Source organism: Garra rufa, chromosome 9, assembly GCF_049309525.1.
Source record: "Garra rufa chromosome 9, GarRuf1.0, whole genome shotgun sequence".
NCBI lineage: Eukaryota > Metazoa > Chordata > Actinopteri > Cypriniformes > Cyprinidae > Garra > Garra rufa.
Window position 1 is genome coordinate 34,765,795 of NC_133369.1, and position 23,818 is coordinate 34,789,612.

A 23,818-nucleotide genomic window follows, 5' to 3' on the forward strand; every position below is an offset into this window, starting at 1 on the left:
AATGAAAAGTGCAAAAGTGTGATTGCCCCTTAAGGATGTTTGTTGGGTTGGTGGAACTTACCCCCTATAATTTCCTGTTGCCAAACAAGCCCTTTGAATTGTTCCACGGTTGGATAAAGAACGTGTTCAAGTAAGGGTTCAGGGTCAGTTTTTTGAGTGTTCATGGGCAGCATTAGCCACATTAGCTACGCCATTATTCAGACCGATAGCTTGTGAGAAATGCAGGGAAACTAAATAGAGATCAATTTATGCATAGATCAGATGGAGTCAGTAAGTCCCTGTACTGGTTAAGCTGAATGGGGGGTGGGGAGAGAGAGGTGGTGTGCGGGGGGGTTTATCTGCTCCAGACAAACTCTCTTTTCATCAGGCAGGGATCACTCACCCTGTTTATTTTTTGTCTGCCTGCATGAATGCTAACAGACAATGATGTCATTCAAGATGCAAATATTACATCACATTTGAGTCTTTGGTTACAAAGATGCATTTATGTCATATGTCTATAAACACAGACATTTTCACAAGGGCAATACAGATTTTGAAGTGAATACAGTGTGTACATATCTCATTTTGACCTAATTCTTTTTTCTCCATAATTCCACAGAGAGATGTTTAGAAGACCATGAACTGGTTGTCCAAGTGCAGGTGTCAATGACCAGTGAGAGTAAATTTCTCTTCAGGAAGAACTATGCCAAATATGAATTCTTTAGAAATCCTTTGGTAAGTTAATCCAAGACCTCGCTTAAACTATTTCTTAATTAGGTTAAGGTGATTGTAGATTATGTTTATTTCCTTCCCGTAGTGTAGGTGCAGGTGTCGGTAGGTACATAAGTAACGTGACACGGATTAGCGCTGAAGGAAAGTTCCTCACATTAATGGACTGTTTTCAGTCTTACTTGGTAGATGCAGATATCAAGTGACATGATTCCAGTTCAGTGAGCTGCTCTCACACTCTCTCTCACACAAGCCAAAAGAAACCCATGCCTCTTACTGTTTGGGCTGGTAATCAAACACTTTCATGAACATTTAGTTCTCTTGTAAATTCAGCTGGAGACAGAGAGGGGAAGGAAATCTGTGCTTTAATCGTAAGATTTTTTTCGACCTTTGACACTGTGTTTTAAATCGCTGTAACACAAGTACGCTCTTGACTGTAGAATCTTTTGTAACACTTTCTTTAGGCCTATTTACACACAGTCACTTCATGCATCTTTACTGATCAGATTGCATTCCATTTGCACTTAGCAAAATATATGTGCTTCCATAAAATGAATAAAAACTAATTATACTATTTAATTTTTTTTTATATATTAGTTGTGTTTCCCAAATGCAACTATGGTCGCAAGTTCTGTCATTACCAATAGAATTCAATGGTAACCATAGTCAATGCTGACAATTGTCAGCAAAATTTTTTGTTTGCCCTAAATTGTTTGTCACCCAACTCTTTAAAAAATAAAGGTGCTTTAAAAGGTTCTTTACAGCGATGCCATAGAAGAAACATTTTTTGGTTCCACAAAGAACCGTTCAGTCAAAGGTTCTATAAAGAACCCATCTCTTTCTTAAGTTTTTATAATCTGAAAAACCTTCTTTTGGCTCAAAGAACCTTTCCTGAAACAGAAACGTTCTTCAGATGTTAAAGGTTCTTTATGGAACCATTTAGACAAAAAGGGTTCTTCTATAGCATCGTGAAGCATCTTTATTTTTAAGAGTTAATGTGACACTGAAAATTAGTGTTATAATTTCTACATCCATTTGTCTCATCCATGATTGTTCAATCACTTGTGGATTGTGGGATTGCCAAGCGTTTGTACCCTGACGTATTTCCATTTGGGAAGAATTAAAGTATGTGGCCTGAACAGCTGAATGTGGCTTACAGAATACTGATATCTGATAAATCTGGATTTGGTAAAGATCATTCTGCGGCTGAAAATTTACTGTTAAATTTATGCAGCCATTTTCACACATAGCTCTTCTAGTTTCATGTCCCTCCATGGGCTCTTTCTTCTCACATTGTAAAATAATTTCAACTCTTATAAAAATTTCATGTCCATTTATTATTTATTTGATAAATAACTGTAAAAAGATAAACAGTGTAAAATCAGCGGATTATTAGCATAAACAACAAAACCCTTCAGGGTGAGACACAACAACAATGTTGAGGATGTGATGATTATTTTGCAATAACAAATATTTGACTGCATATTATCCTTTACATATAATACAGAACAGATGTTTGATGTATTCAATTGGTTAGAAATGCTATGAAAACATAAGTAACCCAGTAAATTTATATTAGTTTGTCATTTAACATGGTGCTGCTGGTTATATACAATGCTGTACTAATGCAAAATTTTAAGACATTATGTGCACTGTAACTAATAATTGCTCTTTTCTTTCATCTACCTTAACCACTAAAGACAGGCTTTCTTTTGCAATCATTACAAAACCTTTCCCTTTGTTAAAGATTTCCCTTTCCCTTTGTTTGCATTCTTATTATTATTATTAGTTTTTTTTTCTTTTATTAAGCAATATAATTACTGTTTCAAAGCATTAATACAAGGATTAACTTTGCATGATGCCACTAACAGGTATTACAGTTATAACACTGAATGCATATAGCTGTGCATTTTAGACTAATGGGCTGTGCATTTAGTTTAATGGGCTGCTGTATGTATTTAGAGGATAACAATTTAGTTTGGAATTACTTTTCTGAAAATGCACAAAGTTATTTTAAAATCATTATACAACCTTCATATACATGTAGTGAGCTTAAACATGTTTTTTTTTTTCTTTTTGCAGAACTTCTTCCCAGAGCAAATGGTTGCCTGGTGTCAGGAGACCAACGGGACCATCCCCCCATCTCAGCTCCTTCAGGTACAACTTAGACACGTGTTCTCTTTTCCCATCACCCCATGTTTTAACATCAGTCCATACATATTTGACTTTTTGCAAGACCCCTCTCTTATAATCTAGCTGACGACTAAAGACAAAAGAACATTTCCCTAAATATACACACATTTTGTCAGATTTTTCTGGCAAGTGTCCCCCATAATCTTCCTGGATATCCAGTTTAGAAAATATTACTTTAATAAGTGGTTTATTAGCACATTCAGACCTTTGTTAAAACCTGGTGGTGAATACTTCACACTGAAATCTTACCTGACTGCTTGATTTATTGAACTTTCAAATGTTTTCTTCTTTTACCTCCAGAACTTCTTAAACTCCAGCAGTTGTCCTGAAATCCAGGGATATTTGTATGTGAAAGAAATGGGCAGGAAATCATGGAAGAAACTGTATGTGTTTTTAAGACGGTCAGGATTGTACTTCTCAACAAAAGGAACGTCAAAGGTAAGTTAACTTTCATAACTTCAAATTCTACTTGATTTTCTTTCTAAAAAAAGACTAGTCTGTTTTACCAGTCTACATCATGTACAGGCCTCTGTTAATGTCATCAGGTGCTGGTTAGAACCGACCCCTCCCCCATTTCTGAGTGCTCTTTTAGTGCCCTCTCCCCTCCTTATCCATTAAATGACATGAGCTGTTGGCTGATCTTTCACAGGAGCCCAGGCATTTACAGCTACTAGCAGATCTGGAGGACAGCAATGTCTTTACAGTAATAACAGGGAGAAAGCTGCACAATGCACCGACTGACTTCGAATTCTGCATAAAAGTAAGTTTATGTGGTCTGTTATGAGAACTCTTAAAGTAGATAAGCTCTGAAAAGTTAAAAGTTAAACATTCTACACAAATCCAGCCTATAAAGCTTTTAATATTTCACTGCCTTATGCAGAAAAACACAGTTAAACATCTCACAAAGTTTAGTGAGCAGAGAGACTAATGTTGTGCATAATGTTAATTTGCAGCCTAACAAAGTAAGGAATGAAGTGAAAGAACTGAGGATGTTGTGCGCAGAGGACGAGCAGAGCAGAACATGCTGGATGACGGCCTACAGACTCTTCAAGGTTGGTAGTTGAACCCCATTTTACTGGCTGATGGACTTGATTTAGAACCTGCACCTTTTCTGTGGTTTATCTGGAGCCTGAGCCATTATCCTGACTGAGCTAGGACCCACACCCTTTACTTGGATTATCCTTATCCTGGTTTATTTTACCTTCACTTTTTAGTGACTGATCTAGAACCTGAACAATTTCACTGGCTGTTCTAAAGTGTGCATTCTTTATTATTTCCATTGTTCATCAGGAATCTTTGCTTTTCCTAACTGAGCTAGAACCCACACATTATTTTGTCCCTGACTGATCTAGTATCTATACCCTTTCTTTAACTGATCTGCAGTAGAGCCTGCAGTCTTTCCTAGGCTGATCTAGAATGTTCGCTCTTCCCAGGCTAATCTAAAAAAACACCCTCCTTTCTGTGTCTAATCTACAAATTTCTTTCCTTGGCTAATGTAGAAATTACTAATTTCCCTGACTAAGCTAGAACACCCTCCTTTCTTTGGCTATTCCAAAATCTGCACCTTTCATCTAGAAACTGCCAATGGGGTAAGAAAAAAAAAATTATTTTAAACAGAAAACAAGATTATTTTTCTTACCCTATTGGCAGATTATTCTGCTTGTTTTAAGAAAAAAACGCACTTAATTTTGACTTGTTTTTCTGAAGAAAATAATTTTTACTTGTCTAGAAAATCCTTCTTGATTTAAGAATTTTTAGATATTTTGGCTGGAAACAAGATAAACAATCTAAGTTAGAAAAACATTTTTTGCAGTGTTTTTCCTGACTGTTCTTGAACCCATGCCCATTTCAAGGCTTATCTAAACCCTACATCCTTTCCCTGACTAATCTACAACATTCTCTCTTTCCTTAGCTATTCTAATGTAGAACCTGCATTTTCCCCTGGCTAATCTAAAACCCTCACCTTTTTCCAGGCTGATCTAGAACATGCAACCTTTCCTTGCCTGATCTAGAATCTGCATTCTTTTGCTGGCTGAGCTAGAAACCTCAAACTTTTCCTTGCTGATCTAGCATCTGCACAATTTTTTTTAATGATCTAGAGCATCTGTAATATATTTAATGCAGTGTTGTTCTACAAATGAGACGTAAATGGTGTATGATATATACATATTGTTGTGTACCTAAAAGAAAAAAAATGACAAATTAATTAAGATGCAGTTACGACAGTATGTACACATTGTTGAATTCAGGCAGCATCATTTCATTTTGAGGAAAATGCAATGAACATTTCTGTATATTAGCATAACGTTTTATTTTGGTGTTTAGTTTGAATTCCTCAGCTCTTTAACACTTTTTCATTTGTTCTTCCTTACAGTATGGAATTTTACTCTATCAAAATTACAAGATCCCCCAGCAGCGAAAAACGTTGCTTTCACACTTCTCAGCGCCTGTGGTAAGACACTCACTCTTAACCTACTCCTGCATTCCCTCTATCTTCCTCTCTACCTCACAGATGGAGCATTAATCAGACATGTGTCAGTATGTGGGCCATGATGTCACATTATGGAATGATTGTTCAAGTGTTGGCAGTGAAGTTATTATTACAGCCTGTCCTATGGATGCAATTCTGACAATTTTAGAAAATAATTACCATAGAGAAGCAAATAAGTGATTTAAAAGCAAATGATAAGGACACAAACCACAACAATCTATCCTTGTTCATGTTATGCTTAAAAAGCTTTAACTATTGCTTACTGGTTTAGAACATGGAGACTAGATAATGACCAAACAAGTATCAAAGAACAAAAAACATCTGTAATGGTGCAATCAAATTCATTTTTACTTCTGATCTTCTTTTCCAGAGGAGTGTCTCAGAGAATTCTCTGGTAGCCATGGATTTCTCAGGAAGGATAGGCCGAGTGATTGACAATCCCGTGGAGGCTCAAAGTGCTGCCATGGAGGAGGGACATGCCTGGAGAGTCAGTTCCAAGAATAATCTTTGTTTTAACTCTTTTTTTTTTTTTTTTATATCTACCAGACATTATATGATGATGAATTACAGAAGATATTAATCATGTTTCTAAGCAGCATTTACCAGTACAACACATTTAAAATGATTTTGTGCAACACTTTCTATTAACAAAAAGAATTGTAAAATTTGTTAATAGCACATTTGAGTTACTGTTTTTTAAACTTGTAATCAAATTTGCATGGAAGTTGATTGTGTGGTTTATGTCTGTCTTTTTTCAGAAGAGAAGTCAGCGTATGAATATCTTAGGAAGCCCCAGCCCGTTACACCCCTCATCATTAAGCGGAGGTACTTCTTAGAGTTTTTGTTGATTATTATCGGTATTTTGACATGTAGTTACACTAGCAAACTACTTTAAATGCTTTACTATGGTTATTTTACACATTTTATGCTTATTTTATCAAAACTGTGGTAAATAGAAAGACACCATTCAAAGGTTTGGGGTTGGTAGGAATTAAATCAAGTTTTTCAAAGATAGTCACCATTGTCCATTTTAATATATTTTAAAGTGTTATTTCTGTATTTTTATTTAATTTATTGTAATATGCTGGTTTGGTGCTCAAGAAATTTGAGTTTAGAGTTGAGTTAAGTAGTACTGCTTAATATTTTTGTGGAAACCATATTACATTTTATACTTTAATGAACTGATTCTTTGTAACAAAGTGAAAATATTTACATTCACTTTAGATCAGAGTAATCCATTCTTAATAAAGTAATTAATATATTTTTAAAATGTAAATGGTAATCTAAGAAATCCAAAGCCCAAACTTTTGGCTGGTAATGTAAATAAAAACAAAATTGAATAAAAACAATTAAAAAGTTAAAATTAATTGCTATTACTGTACATTATTGTCTTAATAAGAACAGGTCATGTAGATTAAATCCTTGCAATATAAGAATGTGCAATGCATGCCTTTGAAGAAAAGATACTATTGAATGTGCATAGTATTCCACAAAAATTGCTCACCATCATCCTTGTCTTAAAGGCATTTTGTATCTCCTCTGATCCAGTTATCCACAGAACTCAGCTGTGGTTTCACGGTCGTATTTCACGGGAGGAGTCTCACAAGATGATCCATCAGCAGGGCAGAGTGGATGGGTATTTATCATAGCTCATTAGTAATTCTTAACAACATTCTGGATGATTCCATGTTCTAACTATGCAATATATACTTAAACGCAATTGTCTTTTTGTGCAACAGAATGTTTCTCTTGAGGGATAGCCAGAGCAATCCTAAGGCGTTTGTACTTACCCTGTGTCACCACCAGAAAATAAAACATTTCCAGATATTACCGGTAAGATTTTATAATTTTCTGCACTCAATTATGCTTTAGATGTATTAAATACCACTGATAACTTGTGTGAAAGACAAGAAACCTACTTTTCGCAAGGGCACAGATGCAAATGCTTGGCCAGTGAGTGGCAAGTGCACAGCACGCTGTACATAACAAGCATTCTTGCTTTGCTGTGCCTGTAACAAACCTCAATACTCCAGGAGGGCGATAGAGTTAAACTTCAAAAGGTTGAGCCTTTAAACTGTGTTATTAATCAAGTATCTGGCTATAAACATGTCAGCATGACTTCAATTAACATGCTCAGCAAGAATCTTTTCAAACCGTAGCTCTGCCAGTAGAGAAAACTCACCGCAGAAGCTGACGGTTTAGAATACTATGTGTATTTAAATTGCATAAATTGAAATTGCAGCCTGACACATTTCAGAATTCATAAAAAGTTTTATGTCTTCCCTTTTCCAGTGTGAAGAAGACGGTCAAATGTTCTTGAGCCTCGACGACGGTGCCACCAAATTCACGGACCTGATCCAGTTGGTGGAGTTTTACACGCTGAACAGAGGAGTTCTGCCTTGCAAACTTAAACACCCCTGCACCACTGTGGCCTTATGACCTCCATTTGCCTGATTTCGCCTAAAGACAAACACTCAGGCGTCGTGTGCTGTGGTGTAATGGTGTAATGCTGTGCTGCTGGGCTGGAGAAAAGCACACTGCGAGAGCAATTCTCCATCAAGGAGAGAGAAAATCAAAACAACAAACACAAACAGGACCAGCAAGATATAATGGAAAAAAGCTTGTGTGTTTGCTGCTGACGAACCTCTCAGCCACCTGCACACACGACCGTGGCCAGAGCAGGTTCTCAGGACAATCATCCAGAGGGAGTCTTCAGGATTCGCGTGCTTAATCATGCAGATAATGGTTTGGGAAGACCAGCAGAACACTCGTAAATCACGTTTGATTTTGCACTCATGAACCAGGAACAACCAAGCTATGGCAATTGTTGCTTTCATAAATCAAACAGATTTGATTCTGGAATGTCCTGTGAGATGTGGACAGCCGATTGGTGGTTTCGGTACTGTGAAAAGACGTTGCCGTTAAATTCATGCTTTCTATTATTTTCACCGGTAATCACTAGAATATTTAGACACTTGTTTTCTTTTTCTTATGTGCTCATTGTCTTGAGCAAAGAACTCTCATGCATAATGCATTTGGCCTCCTTTTTTGTGTTAAACACTTGTATAATTTTTCCCCTTCACAAAACATAACCTGCAGCACTCTCTACTGGCCATACCAAGAATTAACGTGTCCCTTCACTCCTTCAAGGAATAGTTGATCTCAAAAAAGAAATTGGGTTCTTTACTCACCCTATTGTTGTTTCAAAGCATTTGTGACCCTGGGCCACAAAACTAGTAAGGTTTTTTTTTTTTTAAATCATCTGAAAGATGAATAAATAAGCTTCCACTGATGTATGGTTTGTTAGGATAGGACAATATTTGGCCGATATACAACTATTTGAAAATCTTTAATCTGGTTCAAAGGCAAGTTCTTAGCAATGCATATTACTAATCAAAAATTAAGTTTTGATATATTTATAGTAGGAAATTTACAAAATATCTCCATGGATGATGACTTATCATGATTTTTGGCATCAAAGAAAAATCGATAATTTTGACCCATACAATGTATTTTTGGCTATTGCTACAAATATACCCATGCTACTTAGGACTGGTTTTGTGGTCCAAGGTCACATTAATAGAAACCACGACTGTTGTTTCTGGGGTAAAAAAACACCATGAAAGTATTAAATACGACTCTATATTTCAAATCTTCTGGAGCCATACGACAGTATTGTATTCGAGACCACAAGAAGGTTAAGTCGGAGTCAAGCCATATGAAATCTTTGTGTGAGGAACCATCTGAAATTTTGACATCAAGCCAAGCTTATGTCAAAAAAAAAAAAAAAAAAAACATACAATTTTGGAAAGACGTGAAGGTGAAAGTTATGGCCAAATTTAGTTTTTGAGTCAACTATTCCTTTAAACATGAGTACAAGAACATGGCCTGACATCACCACCACATCCTTTAGGAACGGTGCCTTGATTTTAAAGAGGAGTCTTTTGAGTTCAGTGAAAAATAACCACTAAACCCTATGCTGGGAACTCCGCTGTGGGTCGCAGTCTATCAGGAGCTAGATCAACAAACTGGAATCTTTAGAACTGCTGTCATCTTCAGTCCCAGCTCCAGTCTATTTTGTTGTTGACTTTCTATTATTCTCTCCATGTTTTGAAAGATTGTTTTGAGGACAGCACACTGTGAAGCCCGGGCTAAGAACACCCACAGAAAGATGGGGTTCGAATTTATAATCTGCCTTGTCCATGGTAGCAGTAGGTACAATGGATTTGTAAAGATATTTTTTTGTACTTGTGACACAATGTAAAGAAAGAGCCATGTTTTTAGTTTGTACCTATATTGTATTAAACTAGATAGAGAGGGCTTAGCCACCATGTCTACAAGTTCACCCAAGATACCAGTACATAGATAAATGCAAATGACGCAATCATTTTTAAGTATTGCTTCAACAAATTTATTTATTTATCTGGATTTGATTACTTGAAATTTAGTTTAGTTTTGTTTTCTCAGCGCTGTTCAATAACATTCTTCCACATTTTTGTGAATTTTTTGGACCTCAGTTAACTAGACCCCCTTTCTTGAATCTTTTAACACTAATTCTTCATCACATCCTACTGTAGAACACCATCTTCATGGTCCTTAGTTAAGGTAGAGTCAGTAAAGCCTGTTTAATGGATTGTACTGTTTTGCTGTCAATTGTTAATCACACACTATATTACAACACATCTTTTTTTTTAAAAGAGGACACATAATATAGTCCATTAAGACAGTACAGCTCATTATTTGCATAATTTAGCAAATTTCATATTGTTGTCTATGAAAAAAAAAGAGTAGTTTTAATTATGTCACAAAGTAACATTAAGCTGTTTGTTTATAGGTGTATTGTAAGATACATACAATTCATATCATCTCAGTTAAGTAAAGGATAATGTACAATCAGCCGGTTTTCGCACAAAAAAGAAAGAAATATCGAAAGGGCAATCCTGATATTTTGACTGTACATTATGCTGCTTATTACATGGCTGCTTAACAATAAAAAGTCAGCAAAAACATGAACTATTGATTTATTGCCTAATTCGAATCAAGTATTTCAGAGAGCCGTGTAATAAGGATATGATCTCAGTCTGTCAGGTAGTACTTAGACCTCATTGGATGATTTAACCACAGAAATAGACTGCAGGGCTTACGTCAGCGCTATTATTATTCACTTGAATATCTTTCTCAGTGTCAGTTAAGTTAACTCGAGCCTTGTTTGAGGTTGAGTGTGTGTCAGTGTTGATTTAGCTGCAGTTTGGGTGGGTTTTACGTTCACCAAAAGACAAGCGTACACACACAAGCTTTCTGAACTTGACATTATTGTCTTTGTTTTTCAGGGTTTGATAAGTGAAGCTATACAATCAGCCAGCCAAGAACTAAACTAATAACATTTCAGTTATGATGCTAATAATCAGCACATTCTGCAACCAGTTTTGATATACTATAGTTCTAGTGTAACTAGAGTTCTGGTTCAGACAGATGGATGTATTGAGTTTAGAGGTCATGATTTTAACAATAAATTAGAAAGAAAGAAAAAAAAAACATTTTTGGATTTTGCCAGAGAAGAAGTTGTAGGTTACTTAAAGTCTAGTTTATGATATGTTACTGGTGAATCACCAAACAAGTGATCTGTAGGGTAGTCTGAGTACCATTAGCGCTTAACCTACTTGTTAACTAGTTCGCCGTTCAGTCTAAAAGTGAGTGTGAGCACACTCCAGACACTCGGGGCGTTATTTCTGAGTTAACACAGTCATACATTAGTCACAGATTTATTTCATTTGCAACATTGTTTTGTTTTTACGTATATCATGTAACATGCAGCTCAACAGGACACTATTGTTGCACTCCATTCATGTACAACTGTTCAAGTTTGTAGATACCACACTGAATTTTTGAATACAGATTTATTTTCTTTCCACAATGGCATATAAATGAAGAAACTTGACATATTTTAGTGCATTATTATTTGGTTAAGTGTGTAAATATTGAATCTATTTTATTTTGTGTTGCTTTGTCATGCTAATTGACCTTAAAGAATATGTTATGTTTGCATTGAGCTGACAGAAAACTGGACTTTGAACTTTTTTAGTCATTATTAAGCTAAATCGCTCACTTATTCTCACAAATACACTTATTATGAAAACGCTAACAAGTTTATGCCGTGTAGATATTGTAGAAACGTTTCTTTAATATGAATCAAAGACAGATTTTTTTTTGCATTGTCCCCATTGTTGTTTGAAAGAAGCTGGTAGCAGCATTTGCGAAATGTGGGATCTGTTGAGAGTTTATCAGTGAAAGAAAGAAATGTCATTTTTATATTTAAAAGAAATGAATGTAACTGGGTTGCTCAGGGTTGAAGTGGAGGCTGTTTTAAAACTGGTCCTGTGGACCAGCAAGACTTCTTCTCTGTATTTTTTTTTTTTATTAAACTAACAGTGTACTTATTTTATTGAGTCTTTGACCATACCAGACCTCTAGTATTTCCCCCTTTCTCTCTTTTCTCTGTCTCTAGCCTTTAAGATATTCTAGTTTCATCTGTAACAGCTATGGAATGAGTTGTATCATATAGCTTCCACCCTTTCTTAAAGGGATAGTTCACCTAAAAATTAAACATCTGTCATCATTTACTTACCCTCAAGTCATTCCAAACTGCTTTTTGCCCATACAGTGAATTCAGTGGAACAGAGCAGCTTGGACATTCATTATTCTTCTTTTTGGATGAACTATTCCTTTAAAATGATGTATATCAGGTGCCTCAAAACCCTACGGTGCATCCTCTCTATCTTCGCTATTGTCGACCTGAGAGGGTGTTCCTACTCAGGTTATGGTTACTGATCTCGAATTTGTGACCATTAGTTACTAGTATCAGTTCTGATGAAAGAGGAGGTCATGCTTTTGATTACACTGTTCATGTTACAGAGTAATTGCATTATACATAAATAGCAATTTGTAATGAAATTTGTTAATGTGTAATTCTGTGGATCTGCTTTTAATTATTGCTATTGTCAAGAATTATAACAACAGATAATATGTGTAACATGGGCGCTGTAATGTAAAGCAGTACTAGTGTTTTTTTCATGCCATAATCAGAACCTTCTCCCAATTCAGTAATATTTCCTGAGCTTTGCATTTTCTCAATGCAAAAAAAAATCATGACCATAAACGTAAGTAACATAGTAAAGTAAATATGAATCTATGTCTTTCAGGGAATGAATGAAACAAACAAACAAAAACATGGATAGAAAAAAGTTCCTTCTTTTCAGACTCTGTATTGATAATGTGTTCTGCTTGGTTCTGTAAATAGCTGAATGGCTTACAAATTCTAATTGTAACCTTTTCAGGTATTTTTGTACAAATAAGGGACTGATATATTCTGTTTAGAATAAACCATTAATTGATTGCTATATGTCAAGGTGTGTTGATATTATCCAAACTAGCAAACATTACACTTACAGTGTTCATATAATTAAGTCACTAGCACTTTACACTTGTGTTGTTAGGGCTTACTGCTTACTGTTAAGGGAACATTTCCCCTCAAGAATCTTAACAATGATGGTTTAAGATTGCATTGCTTTAGGTATTGGCAGTTTTATTTACATACACTACCAGTCAAATTTTTTTTAACATTAAGATTTTTTAAAGTCTCTTCTGCTCACCAAGCCTGCATTTATTTGATCCAAAGTACAGTAAAAACAGTACAATTTTAATTTATTCCTGTGATTTCAAAGATGAATTTTTAGCATCATTACTCCAGTCCAGTCACATGATCCTTCAGAATTCATTGTAGTATGCTGATTTGCTGCTCAAAAAATATTTATTATTAGTATTATGTAGAAAAAAGATGGGTCGATTTTGTTTTCAGGTTTCTTTGATTTTTTGATTAATTTAAAGCATACTTGCTAAATAAAAGTATGAATTAACTCAACATACAGCCATTATTGTCAAAATAGCTGGCAACAAACGTGAGTACACCCTAAGTGATAACAGCAGTATGTTGTTTGACCATGCAAAGCCACATGTCCTATTCATCATGGTTATGTCTTTGTCTGCTTGACAGGGCCATACAAAGTTGTGTATCTTGTATTAGAGCAGTTAAAATTAGGTGCTTTAAGTATTCTCTCATACTGACCACTGGATGTTCAACATGGCATCTCATGGCAAAGAACTCTTAAGGATTTGAGAATTAGAATGGTTGCTCTCCACAAAGATGGCCAAGTCTTTTAGAGGTTCAGTAACACCCTGAAACCGAGTTACACTACAGTGGTCAGGGTCATACAAAGGTTTTTCAAGATGGGTTCCATTCGGAACGGGACTTGCAAGGGTCGATCAACGAAGTTGAGTACTCGTTTTGTTTTGGTTGCAGAAGTAGGTCAGCTTGTCAGTGCTCAGACCAACAAAAGCCATGCAACAAATCGGTTTGCATAGGCGTCGTCCCAGAAGGAAGCTTCATCTGAAGCTGGCTCACAAGAAAGCCCACAAACAGTTTGCTGAAGACAACCTGTCCAAGTGCATGAATTACTGGAACCATGTCCTGTGGTCTGATGAGACTATTAGATAAACTTTTTTGTCTCAGATGGTGTCCAGCATGTGTGGCGATGGCCTGGTGAGGAGTACCAAGAAAACTGTGTCTTGCCTACAGTCAAGCATGGTGGTGGTAGCATCATGGTCTGGGCCTGCATGAGTGCTGCTGGTACTGGGGAGCTGCAGTTCATTGAGGGAAACTTGGATTCCATTATGTACCGTTCATTCTGAAGCAGAACATGATGCCTTCCCTCCAGAAACTAGGCTGAACGGCAGTTTCCCAACATGATAACAATCCCAAACACACCACCAAAATGGCAACTGCCTTGCTGAGAAAGTTGAAGGTGATGGGGTGGCCAAGTATGTCTCCAGACCTAAACCTTATTAAGCACCTGTGGAGCATCCTCAAGCATAAAGAGGTGAAGCACCATGTGTCTAATGTCCAGCAGCTCCATGAGGAGTGGAAGAGGATCCCAGCAACAACCTGTGCAGCTCTGGTCAATTACTGGTCAATTACAGTTCTGCTGTATCTCAAATGTGGACTGCTGTCACTGTGCCTACTAGCTACACAGATACACAACAGGAAGCACTTTCTTTTGAAGTTTCTAAATGCTATAGTCATGATTAGCAGACAATACACCACGTTATATATAATAAAACTACATGCTGTATTATTTTGTGGAATCACCTGCTGCATTGTGCTGCAAACGTCCACTAGAGGGCAGACAAACTCTTAAATAGGAAACCAATCATCCTCACCTGTTGGTAAAAAGCTTTATTTTTTCTCTATGTGGAAGTAACTAAACTAGTTCTGTACATCCTGTGCAGAATTCATACATTTTATAGAAAATGTCAGGTTGTCTCTGTGACAAAAACAACTGGGTACTGTACACTGTTGTGTCAGGTAACCAAAAATGTGCTTTAGAGATGTGGTGAATTGAAATTGGTGCAACTATTTAAAGATAGCTCATTTAAGATAACAAGCAATCTTGCTTTTTAAAGTGACAGGCACTGTGATTGGCTGAAACTGTTTGTTATATAGAAGCTCAGTCATTACAGTAAGTCAGTACTGAGGCCCCTGCAATCTAACTTGCTAACACATGCTAGCTATGTCGTTATACTGCACAGTATCAACAGAATACTGAAATAAGCCTACATTCACATGACATTTTTATGGCACTTTTATTACCAAACACTTTGGAACTAAAAATCAGACACATTTTTTAAGGGAGGGGCTTTAACCGATTCATGACTTATAGGAATATATTATGTTTTTGCTCCACTCTTAGAGAAGAAATAACTTATTATCTAAAATAATTTTCTCAGTTTCAGTTTTAATGGGTAAAAATGAAAATGTTAACTTGGCAGAGAGATTTGGCAAACATGCAATTACAGTACAGTATCTACTATCTAATGTTTCATCACTAATGTTTTTTTTTTATATAATGGTTTTATTGACATCATACGTTGATTAATGCAAGGCTAGTCCTGCTAGATGCATGGCTTTTGTGGACAGGCTTTCACTCAAATAGCCTGTTTCTGTTCTATAGACTTTGGTTCCAGAGCTAATTCACTCAAGATGTGAGAGGGAAACCTGTGATCTAAAGCAGATCTAATGACTAATTTTACAAGAAAACACATTTATTCCATAATACAATACATTATTGGTATATTGTTGAGTCATTTAAATGTGAAATAGCTGTTAACTGAACAGAGGCACTTTAGATGCCTCTAATAACTGCAAACTAAAAGTCCAACAAAAAATATTGATGGCTAAGACATAGAATAGGAAACGACTTAGGATAATCTGAGTTCATACTGTACATTTGAAATGTTAACTACTTTTCAGGTGGTATATGCCATTATTGATCAAATAATTATCTAGGGTGAAATAATTTGTGTGTGTGTGGATGTATTGGTCTGTAATTGTATTAATGTTTGTGGAAAGTGAACAGGTTCTCATTAACTCCTTATGAATCAGCTCCTCTTGCCCTGCCTGTGTGTGTTGCTCTGAATGAAAGCCTCGTTCTGATTGGCCATCTGAACAGTGGCAGGGCTGATAAACCCCCAGGCTTCCCTGTTGTTCCACATCACTCTGCTGTGCTCTCTGTGTGTGTATATGTGTTTTATATGTGTGTTTGAAACAAACAGAAAGCGTGTAAGGACCAACGAGAGGGAGGACTCTTCATTTTTGCCTGACACTGTAAGTACAATGAAAGCAATTAGAGGAAAGAGAGAGATTTTGAGCGTAACACTTGTTGAGCTGTTAGAACACAGTCCAGGTACAAGGTCCAAATACAGGACTAGGGATTTTTTCAGGTTGGTGACATGTATAACTGCTGAAGTGTATTGTGTGTACTTTCTTTTTACATTTGATTTCATATTCTATTATACTGAGTTCAAAAAAAGTTACCATGTCAGTTAAATGTGATAAGCCAAATGTCAGCAGACTTTAGCTTTTACTCCATTTTTACAGCATGACATGTCATAAAGATATCTGAACTTGACAACTCATGCGTTTCCAGAGCCTTTACAAATCAAAATCAGACTGATAATAGTTATTTTAGATTTTATATGCATTTTTTTCCTCAGAATTTTCTTTACGAACATTAGGACAATAATTGATTCATTACATGATTCTTGCGCATTTGCTGGTTTGTTTGTATTGAGAAGCATTCCTAATATTCATATCCTATTCCTAGATTAAAAATGCTTACAAAGTAAACATTCACACTTTTTAGGTACAGGGTTAGGTTTTTCTGATATGTTCATTCACATTGTCCTCAGATACTTAATGTATGTTTGCTTGTTTTTGTGCATGTGTAAAGATTAACAACTTTAATTGTATACAATCAAAAAGACAAGCCGCCTTTTGGATGAGTCATCATATGCACACACACACAAACACACACACACACACACACACACACACACACACACCGCTGACACATCTCAATCCATTTGTATTATGTGGATTAGGGGAAGAGATAACAGGCATACAAATAATTAGTAGTAGCCACTGTTGCCAACCCTGCTGATAGAGCTCTATTAGAACATTGATTTGATTGGTATAGTCTCTTTCTGTTATATTTGCTCTAGCAAATTCTAATTTAAGATGTGTCCTGTGTGAGGACAATCAACGTCGAAGTGGGCCTTGTTTATAAAACGTTTGTCAACAAACACACTTGAAAAACTACAATTCTGCCCTGGAAAAAGAAACTGCGTCATCCACTGTTCGCGTAACGCTGGGTTCTTCGGGAAGCTGAGCAAGGTTATCTTTGCCTTAAAACCAAAACCACACTTCTTTGAAGACATTCAGAGTCCCGTGCATCAGTGCAGCCGAATAAAGCGCGTTGATGGGCGCACTCTTGCTCTCGCTCTGGTCGACGTGTGCACAGGCATGCTCTTTCGGGAGAAATACCCATAAAAGGAGTTCCACCCTTCAGAACGTCATGAAGAGACATGATCAAAAAAAAAAAAAAACTTTCTGAAATTTGTAAGAAACCCGGAAGTTTGTATTCGGCACAGAAATACTCTGTTATACGTCCAAATCGTTTTTTGAAACTTTGGCCATGTTTACCATGAGAATCCAACTCTTTAACAGCGTAAATAACTTAACATAATAACTTAACCCCCCCCCCCCTCCCCCCTTTAACACTATTGGTTTGAAAGTTCACATCAATGATAAATTATCATTGTTAATTTTTTACAGTATGCATTTGGCAACCTGTGATGTTCTCATTAGGAGAATATTGCTACACATGTGAGGTGTTGACATGGATGATGGCTGATTATGTTTTACGATACTGTTTTTTTGGATCCATTTTCAAATTCACACAAATTAAATCAATTTGTACACTCTATATGAAGTGCATTTCCTGTTTCAAAATATGCTGCAGGGTTATTATTGTTAACTAAAACAAAAGCTATTAAAAATGTTTTTGTTCACTGAATTAAGATAATAGATAATATTCAAATAATAGGCACATCATTTTGTCTTTTATTGTCTATAATGAGAGATTAAACTCCTTTTTCAGTCAAAAACATGGATGCTGCAGAGTTCCGGAGACACGGGAAGGAGATGGTGGACTATGTGGCCGATTATTTAGAGAACATTGAGAAGAGGCAGGTTTACCCTGATGTGGAGCCCGGATATCTTAGGTCACTGATTCCCGAGGAGGCCCCAGAGGAGGCAGAAAGCTATGAGGATGTGGTCAAAGACATAGAGAGGGTGATCATGCCAGGGGTGAGTCAGCGCTGGCCAGCTTTGTTACAATTCCTTTACTTTACAGTCATTACATACTATGGTTTTCAGATCTTGTCTATAAAAAATTAAGCAATGAACTCTGTTTTTGACTGGTAATATTTTACTACTAATAATTTTTTTTTGATAGAATGTTTCTTTTTCCTCTAGCTTTATGTCAATTTATGTATCATGGATATTTTATCTTTATCATTTCCACCATTTTTGCATTGGAAAAATGTGCAGGGGCAACAACTGTTTATTGACACTGATTAAAGAATTGGATTTTTGGTCACACTTTATTTCAAGGTCCAATTCTTGCTATTAATTAACTCTGACTTTTGCCTTAATAAACTTCTAATTTGCTGTTTATTTATAGTTAATAAGGAAGTTGTTAAGTTTAGGTATTGGGTAGGAATGGGGGTGTAGAATGTGGTCATGCAGAATGTGCGCTTTATAAGTACTAATAAACAGTGTTACTAATAGGCATGCTAAAAAGCAACTAGTTAACAGTGAGAATTGGTCCCTATACTAAAGCGTTTTATTTTTATATTAATTATATTTTTTATCTACTTAACCATTTTTACAAAACATTTTTAAAAATACAAAATGTATGAATAACCTACAAAAATAATAAACAATTAATTTATTTCATGCAACAATTGTAAAACTTTTATCAGAAATATTTACTGTAAAATTTACAGCAAGTTACTGGCAACTTTGGTTGCCAGCAATACTGTAAATTTTTACAAGTGCACTGTAAATGATTAACTACAGTTTTACTGTTAAAATACAGCAATTTTCTGTATATATACAAGCAACGATATATACATTATTTAAAGCTGCTACTGTGGAATTGCAGCAATAGTTTGCGATTTTACAAGTGTACTGGAAATCATTAAATAACGTTTCACTGTAAAAAAATATTGTACTACTTTAATTTGTATATTCTTTATTTGCAGTATTTATTTTCCAGATTGCTGAATAATGACTAGCAATTTAAACAATTTATTTACTGCATAAGCTTAAAAAAATATTTAACTGCATAAAGTGTTGTATAGTATGAAACTCAGTGCACCTATTATTTAATAAAAACAAAAATAATAATAATTTGACACATCTTAATCTTGATAAACAGGTCCAATTTTATTTAAAAAATCTCTTATTTAATAACTCTCAAATTTGCATGAAAGAAATGTCATAGAACAGTGTATTCAGTATGATTCTGAATTCCAAAATAAATTGGGCATGAAAATATTTACTTGAATATTTACTATTAACCTGCTAAATTTTAAGGTTAACCAATATTTAGCCAAAGTTGAAAACAACATCAAGTTAACCAACATGGTCATAATTAAATGGTTCGAAATACCACAAAGACAATGATGAATTTTCACAACTTCATGAACAGTCCAACATGGCCAAACAACAAGGCCTCAAGTGAGTCCAACAAAACTTCTGATCAAAAAAGGAGAACAGTTCAGCTCCAGATGCTTTTCCATCCCAGGATGCAAAGAGTGGCTAAAAAATATTGAAAAGAACAAAAAGGGCAATACATTAGATATTTTACAAAACAATGATACAGTCAGACAAAGACAGAGGGATGACAGATACAGTCAAAGGCAGAGAGAGTGATGATTGTTACAGTTAGATCAGTGTGATATTAAACAGTAAAACGTTAAAATTGTGAAATTTTTTTACAAGTTATTACAAGTTTTATATTTTACTATACTTTCAAATATAATTTATTTCTGAGATGCAAAGCTGAATGTTTAGTATCATTACACCAGTGTTACATGATCTTTCAGAGATCATTCTCATTTATTATCAATATCCTGATTTATTGTCAATGTTGTCAGTGTATGTTTTGGAGCCTGTGATACTTTTTCAGGATTCTTTGATGAATAAGTTTCAAAGAACAGCAGTTATTTAAAAGATAAATTTTATCTAAAAATATAAATCTTTACAATCAATTTCAATGTAACAAACTATATATAAGTATAATATATAAGATATAAGTAAAGAAAATCCATGAAAGAATCCTGAAAACAGTATCACAGGTTATTAAAAATATTAAACAGCACAATTGCTTCTAACATTGATAATAAATCAGCATATACAATAATTTCTAAAGGATCATGTGACACTGGAGTAATTAGAAGACTAGAGTATTGATGCTGAAAATTCAGAAATAAATTACATTTTTAAGTATATTAAAATGGATAAACATTTTAATAATATTTCACAACATTATAGTTTTTTCTGTATTTTTTATCAATTAAATGCAGCCTTTATGAGCAGAAGATACTTATTTCAAAACATAAAACCTACTGAACACAAACTTTTGAACGCTAGTGTAGATAAAGGATAAAAGAACATAATAAAAGGAAAAAGATCTTGGTGTATGTGTACTTACATGTCAGTAATTCTGCTGAAAATCCCTCACATTGCAAAGAAAACTGGTAACTTGGGTTCACTTCTGCTGGTTTCTTCCGTGTCCTGTCGTTTTAGATGGGTGTTTGCCTTTCAACTTCTTTGTTTCTCTCTCAGGATAAATATCTACAAAACAGTCAGGAAGCAGACAATATGTAATTCACATTAATTTTAGCTTTTGTACATCTGAATTATTCTCCCTAAAAAAACTCTCTCTACTTGAGTTGAGAAACATATTCTATCATATCTAACGTTACATGTAAAATGCAGGTACTCAGATTGTTAGAATGCAACTATTACCTCTGAATGAACTCCAAAGCTCCAAGCTCCGTCCGTCTCCTCTTGATAACGTTAGTCCGGAATATGTAATATGCTGCGAACAGGCCAGACAGGAAGATAGGCTGGATTAACTCATTCTTCAAATCAAAGTTAGCAAAAAGCACTAACGTTACATTCAAACAATAAGCGAATTAGCAAGTTATCAAAGGTCCTAGTACATCTCACTGCTTACGTTAACCACTTTAAAGGTTGTATCAGCGATTTCTAGCCTAAAACATAAAGTGTCAATTTCAGCTGACCTTTCTTCACGATCCGCTCGCTGCCTGCCCCATAAATTGTCTGTGAAAAAACGTACTCGGTTACTTACGTAACCTCGGTTCTCTCTAGAGAGGGAACGAGTACTGCGTAAGAAAATATCTTACGCTAGGGGAAAATCATTTTTCTGCGAGATATTGAAGCCAAAAATTATCCTTAATTTTGAAATAATGTAAAGCGCGTTGCAGCAACATACAGCCTATTGGCTGCTCTGCGGCAACTGCAGCAGCCTATTAGAGCGAGGCCTGACGCGACGCCAGATCCAATGGGGGCATTTCGCGCCCTTTGCGTCGCTTCGCGCCCTTTTCGTAGCTTCCCGCCTAAAAGGTCTAGGCCTATAAATATCGCTCATAGGCAGCTATTATCTGGTTTTTCATCATCAAAGCAACCAGAGCGTGCGCATGCACGGCAAGATACGCAGTACTCGTTCCCTCTCTAGAGAGAACCGAGGTTACGTAAGTAACCGAGTACGTTCTCTTACGAGAGGTCTCTCGTACTGCGTAAGAAAATATCTTACGCTAGGGGACCCAGTGTAAAACGCCGTGCATGCTGAGATCTGACACCAAAGACCCAAGGGCGAAAACCCGGGGTTCATACAGTTCATAATCACCTATAGAACTCACAGGGAGTCCGGGGAAGAGGGAGGGGCAGCGCCGCACTCTTCCACATAGTGCAGCGTCACTCAGACGCTAAGTAAACGTACATACAGGGCGGGGTTACGGCCTGAGCTGACGTAAGAATACGGGTCATCACACAGTTTGCCCAGACACATATTGTGCTGCTATTACTTTCACTGTCGACCCTAGAGCTGTGCTCAGTAGACGCAGCATTTCGAGCTGATAAATCAGGTCAGACAACACTGAATATCTAGACTGACAGCAGTCTGGCCTGTAAGGCGGGAACCTCCAGGTTGTAAAACCTTATAAATGTAGACGGAGAGGCCCAGCCCGCCGCCGTACAAATATCTTGTAAGGCAATCCCACTCGACCAAGCCCACGACGAGGCCACGCCCCTCGTGGAATGTGCTCTGACACCTAGCGGGCACTGCTTGCCCTTGGAAGCATATGCCAACGCAATAGCATCAACTATCCATCTGGATAGGCTGTGTTTCGAAGCGGCCAGTCCCTTTGGGCGCCCGTAAAACGAAACAAAAAGCTGATCTGTCTGTCTAAAAGCAGACGAGCGAGACACGTAAGCTCTTAATGCCCTGACTGGGCATAGGAGGTTCGCGTCCGTTTCCTCATCATTGACCGGTAGGGCTGACAGCGCGATGACCTGTGCCCTGAACGGTGTGTTGAGTGATTTTGGAACGTAACCATGCTTGGGTTTGAGTATGACTTTAGAGTCATTAGGTCCAAATTCCATGCACGTCGCGCTCACAGAGAGTGCGTGCAAATCCCCTATGCGCTTCACTGAAGCGAGAGCCAGCAGAAACACAGTTTTAAGAGACAGGTATTTCAAATCAATCGTCTGCAGAGGCTCGAATGGTCCACCTTTCATGGCCTCTAGTACCACAGAAAGGTCCCATACGGGGACTGAGGGAGGTCTGGGGGGATTTAGTCTTCTAGCTCCCCTCAGGAAGCGAATAACTAAATCGTTCCTTCCTATTGACTGACCTAACGTTGCGCTCGAAAACGCCGTTATAGCCGCCACATAGACTTTGAGCGTGGACGGGGTTCTGCCCTTGTCCAGCAGCTCTTGTAGGAAGGAAAGCACCTCCATCACACCACAGTTAGTGGGTGACAAGCCGCGGGCTGCGCACCAGCCCGAAAACACTGACCATTTTGAGGAATAGAGCCGTCTCGTAGAAGGGGCTCTAGCCTGCGTGATCGTGTTTAATACTCCTTTTGGGAGTTCATCATATATTCGCTGGTGGCCCAGACATGAAGGGACCACAGCTCTGGGTGAGGGTGCCAAATCGAGCCGCTGGCCTGAGAGAGAAGGTCTCTCCTCACTGGTATCGGCCACGGGGCAGTGCTCGTCAGCTGCATCAGCGCTGGGAACCAGGGCTGGTTTTCCCAAAACGGCGCTATCAGCAGTATTGAACATCCTTTTTCCCTGACCCTCTCTATCACCTGAGGTAGGAGAGAGATGGGGGGAAAAGCATAGAGATGACGGCGGGGCCATTCGTGGGCCAGCGCGTCTCTGCTTTTTGAGTAAAATTCCTGACAGTGAGCGTTGTTCGGAGACGCAAAAAGGTCTATTTCTGCTTTGCCGAATTTTTTCCACAGTAGTTGTACTGTCTGTGGGTGTAGAGACCATTCGCCTGCTGGAACATTGTTCCTGGACAGTCTGTCTGGTCCTATGTTCAGAAGCCCCGGCACATGCGCTGCTTTCAGCGAGCGCAGGTTGCGCTGAGCCCATACCAGGAGGCGTTCTGCAAGTCTGTATAGGTTTTTGGACCTGAGACCGCCCTGGCGATTTATATAGGAAACCACTGACATGTTGTCCGAGCGGACTAGTACATGGTTTCCTTTTATTTGGGGACAGAAGCGCGTCAGCGCGTTCTGTACTGCCAGCATTTCGAGGCAGTTGATATGTAGGAGCTTTTCCCGTTCTGACCACTGGCCAAAAGACGGTCTGCCCTCGAGCAGAGCCCCCCATCCCGAGGTTGACGCGTCCGTAGACACCACTTTTAC

The 23,818-nt window shown here is 37.2% G+C and overlaps 2 protein-coding genes across 4 annotated transcripts in view; both read left to right on the top strand.

The window, feature by feature from the left end:
* The window catches only part of grb10b (growth factor receptor-bound protein 10b), a 52,811-nt gene extending 40,017 nt beyond the window's left edge, over window positions 1-12,794 (top strand). For both annotated transcript variants that reach the window (XM_073846733.1, XM_073846732.1), the window contains 11 exons: window positions 602-717; window positions 2,794-2,868; window positions 3,205-3,342; window positions 3,554-3,664; window positions 3,858-3,956; window positions 5,279-5,356; window positions 5,766-5,882; window positions 6,154-6,220; window positions 6,944-7,031; window positions 7,135-7,228; window positions 7,688-12,794. In XM_073846733.1, coding sequence (XP_073702834.1) covers window positions 602-717; window positions 2,794-2,868; window positions 3,205-3,342; window positions 3,554-3,664; window positions 3,858-3,956; window positions 5,279-5,356; window positions 5,766-5,882; window positions 6,154-6,220; window positions 6,944-7,031; window positions 7,135-7,228; window positions 7,688-7,834 — 1,130 coding nt within the window. In that variant the 3' untranslated portion in view covers window positions 7,835-12,794. The remainder of the gene's footprint in view (window positions 1-601; window positions 718-2,793; window positions 2,869-3,204; window positions 3,343-3,553; window positions 3,665-3,857; window positions 3,957-5,278; window positions 5,357-5,765; window positions 5,883-6,153; window positions 6,221-6,943; window positions 7,032-7,134; window positions 7,229-7,687) is intronic.
* Window positions 12,795-15,975: 3,181 nt separating this feature from the next.
* Window positions 15,976-23,818, top strand: part of ddc (dopa decarboxylase) — a 31,855-nt gene continuing 24,012 nt past the window's right edge. For both annotated transcript variants that reach the window (XM_073847654.1, XM_073847655.1), the window contains exons 1-2: window positions 15,976-16,112; window positions 17,947-18,155. In XM_073847654.1, coding sequence (XP_073703755.1) covers window positions 17,955-18,155 — 201 coding nt within the window. In that variant the 5' untranslated portion in view covers window positions 15,976-16,112; window positions 17,947-17,954. The remainder of the gene's footprint in view (window positions 16,113-17,946; window positions 18,156-23,818) is intronic.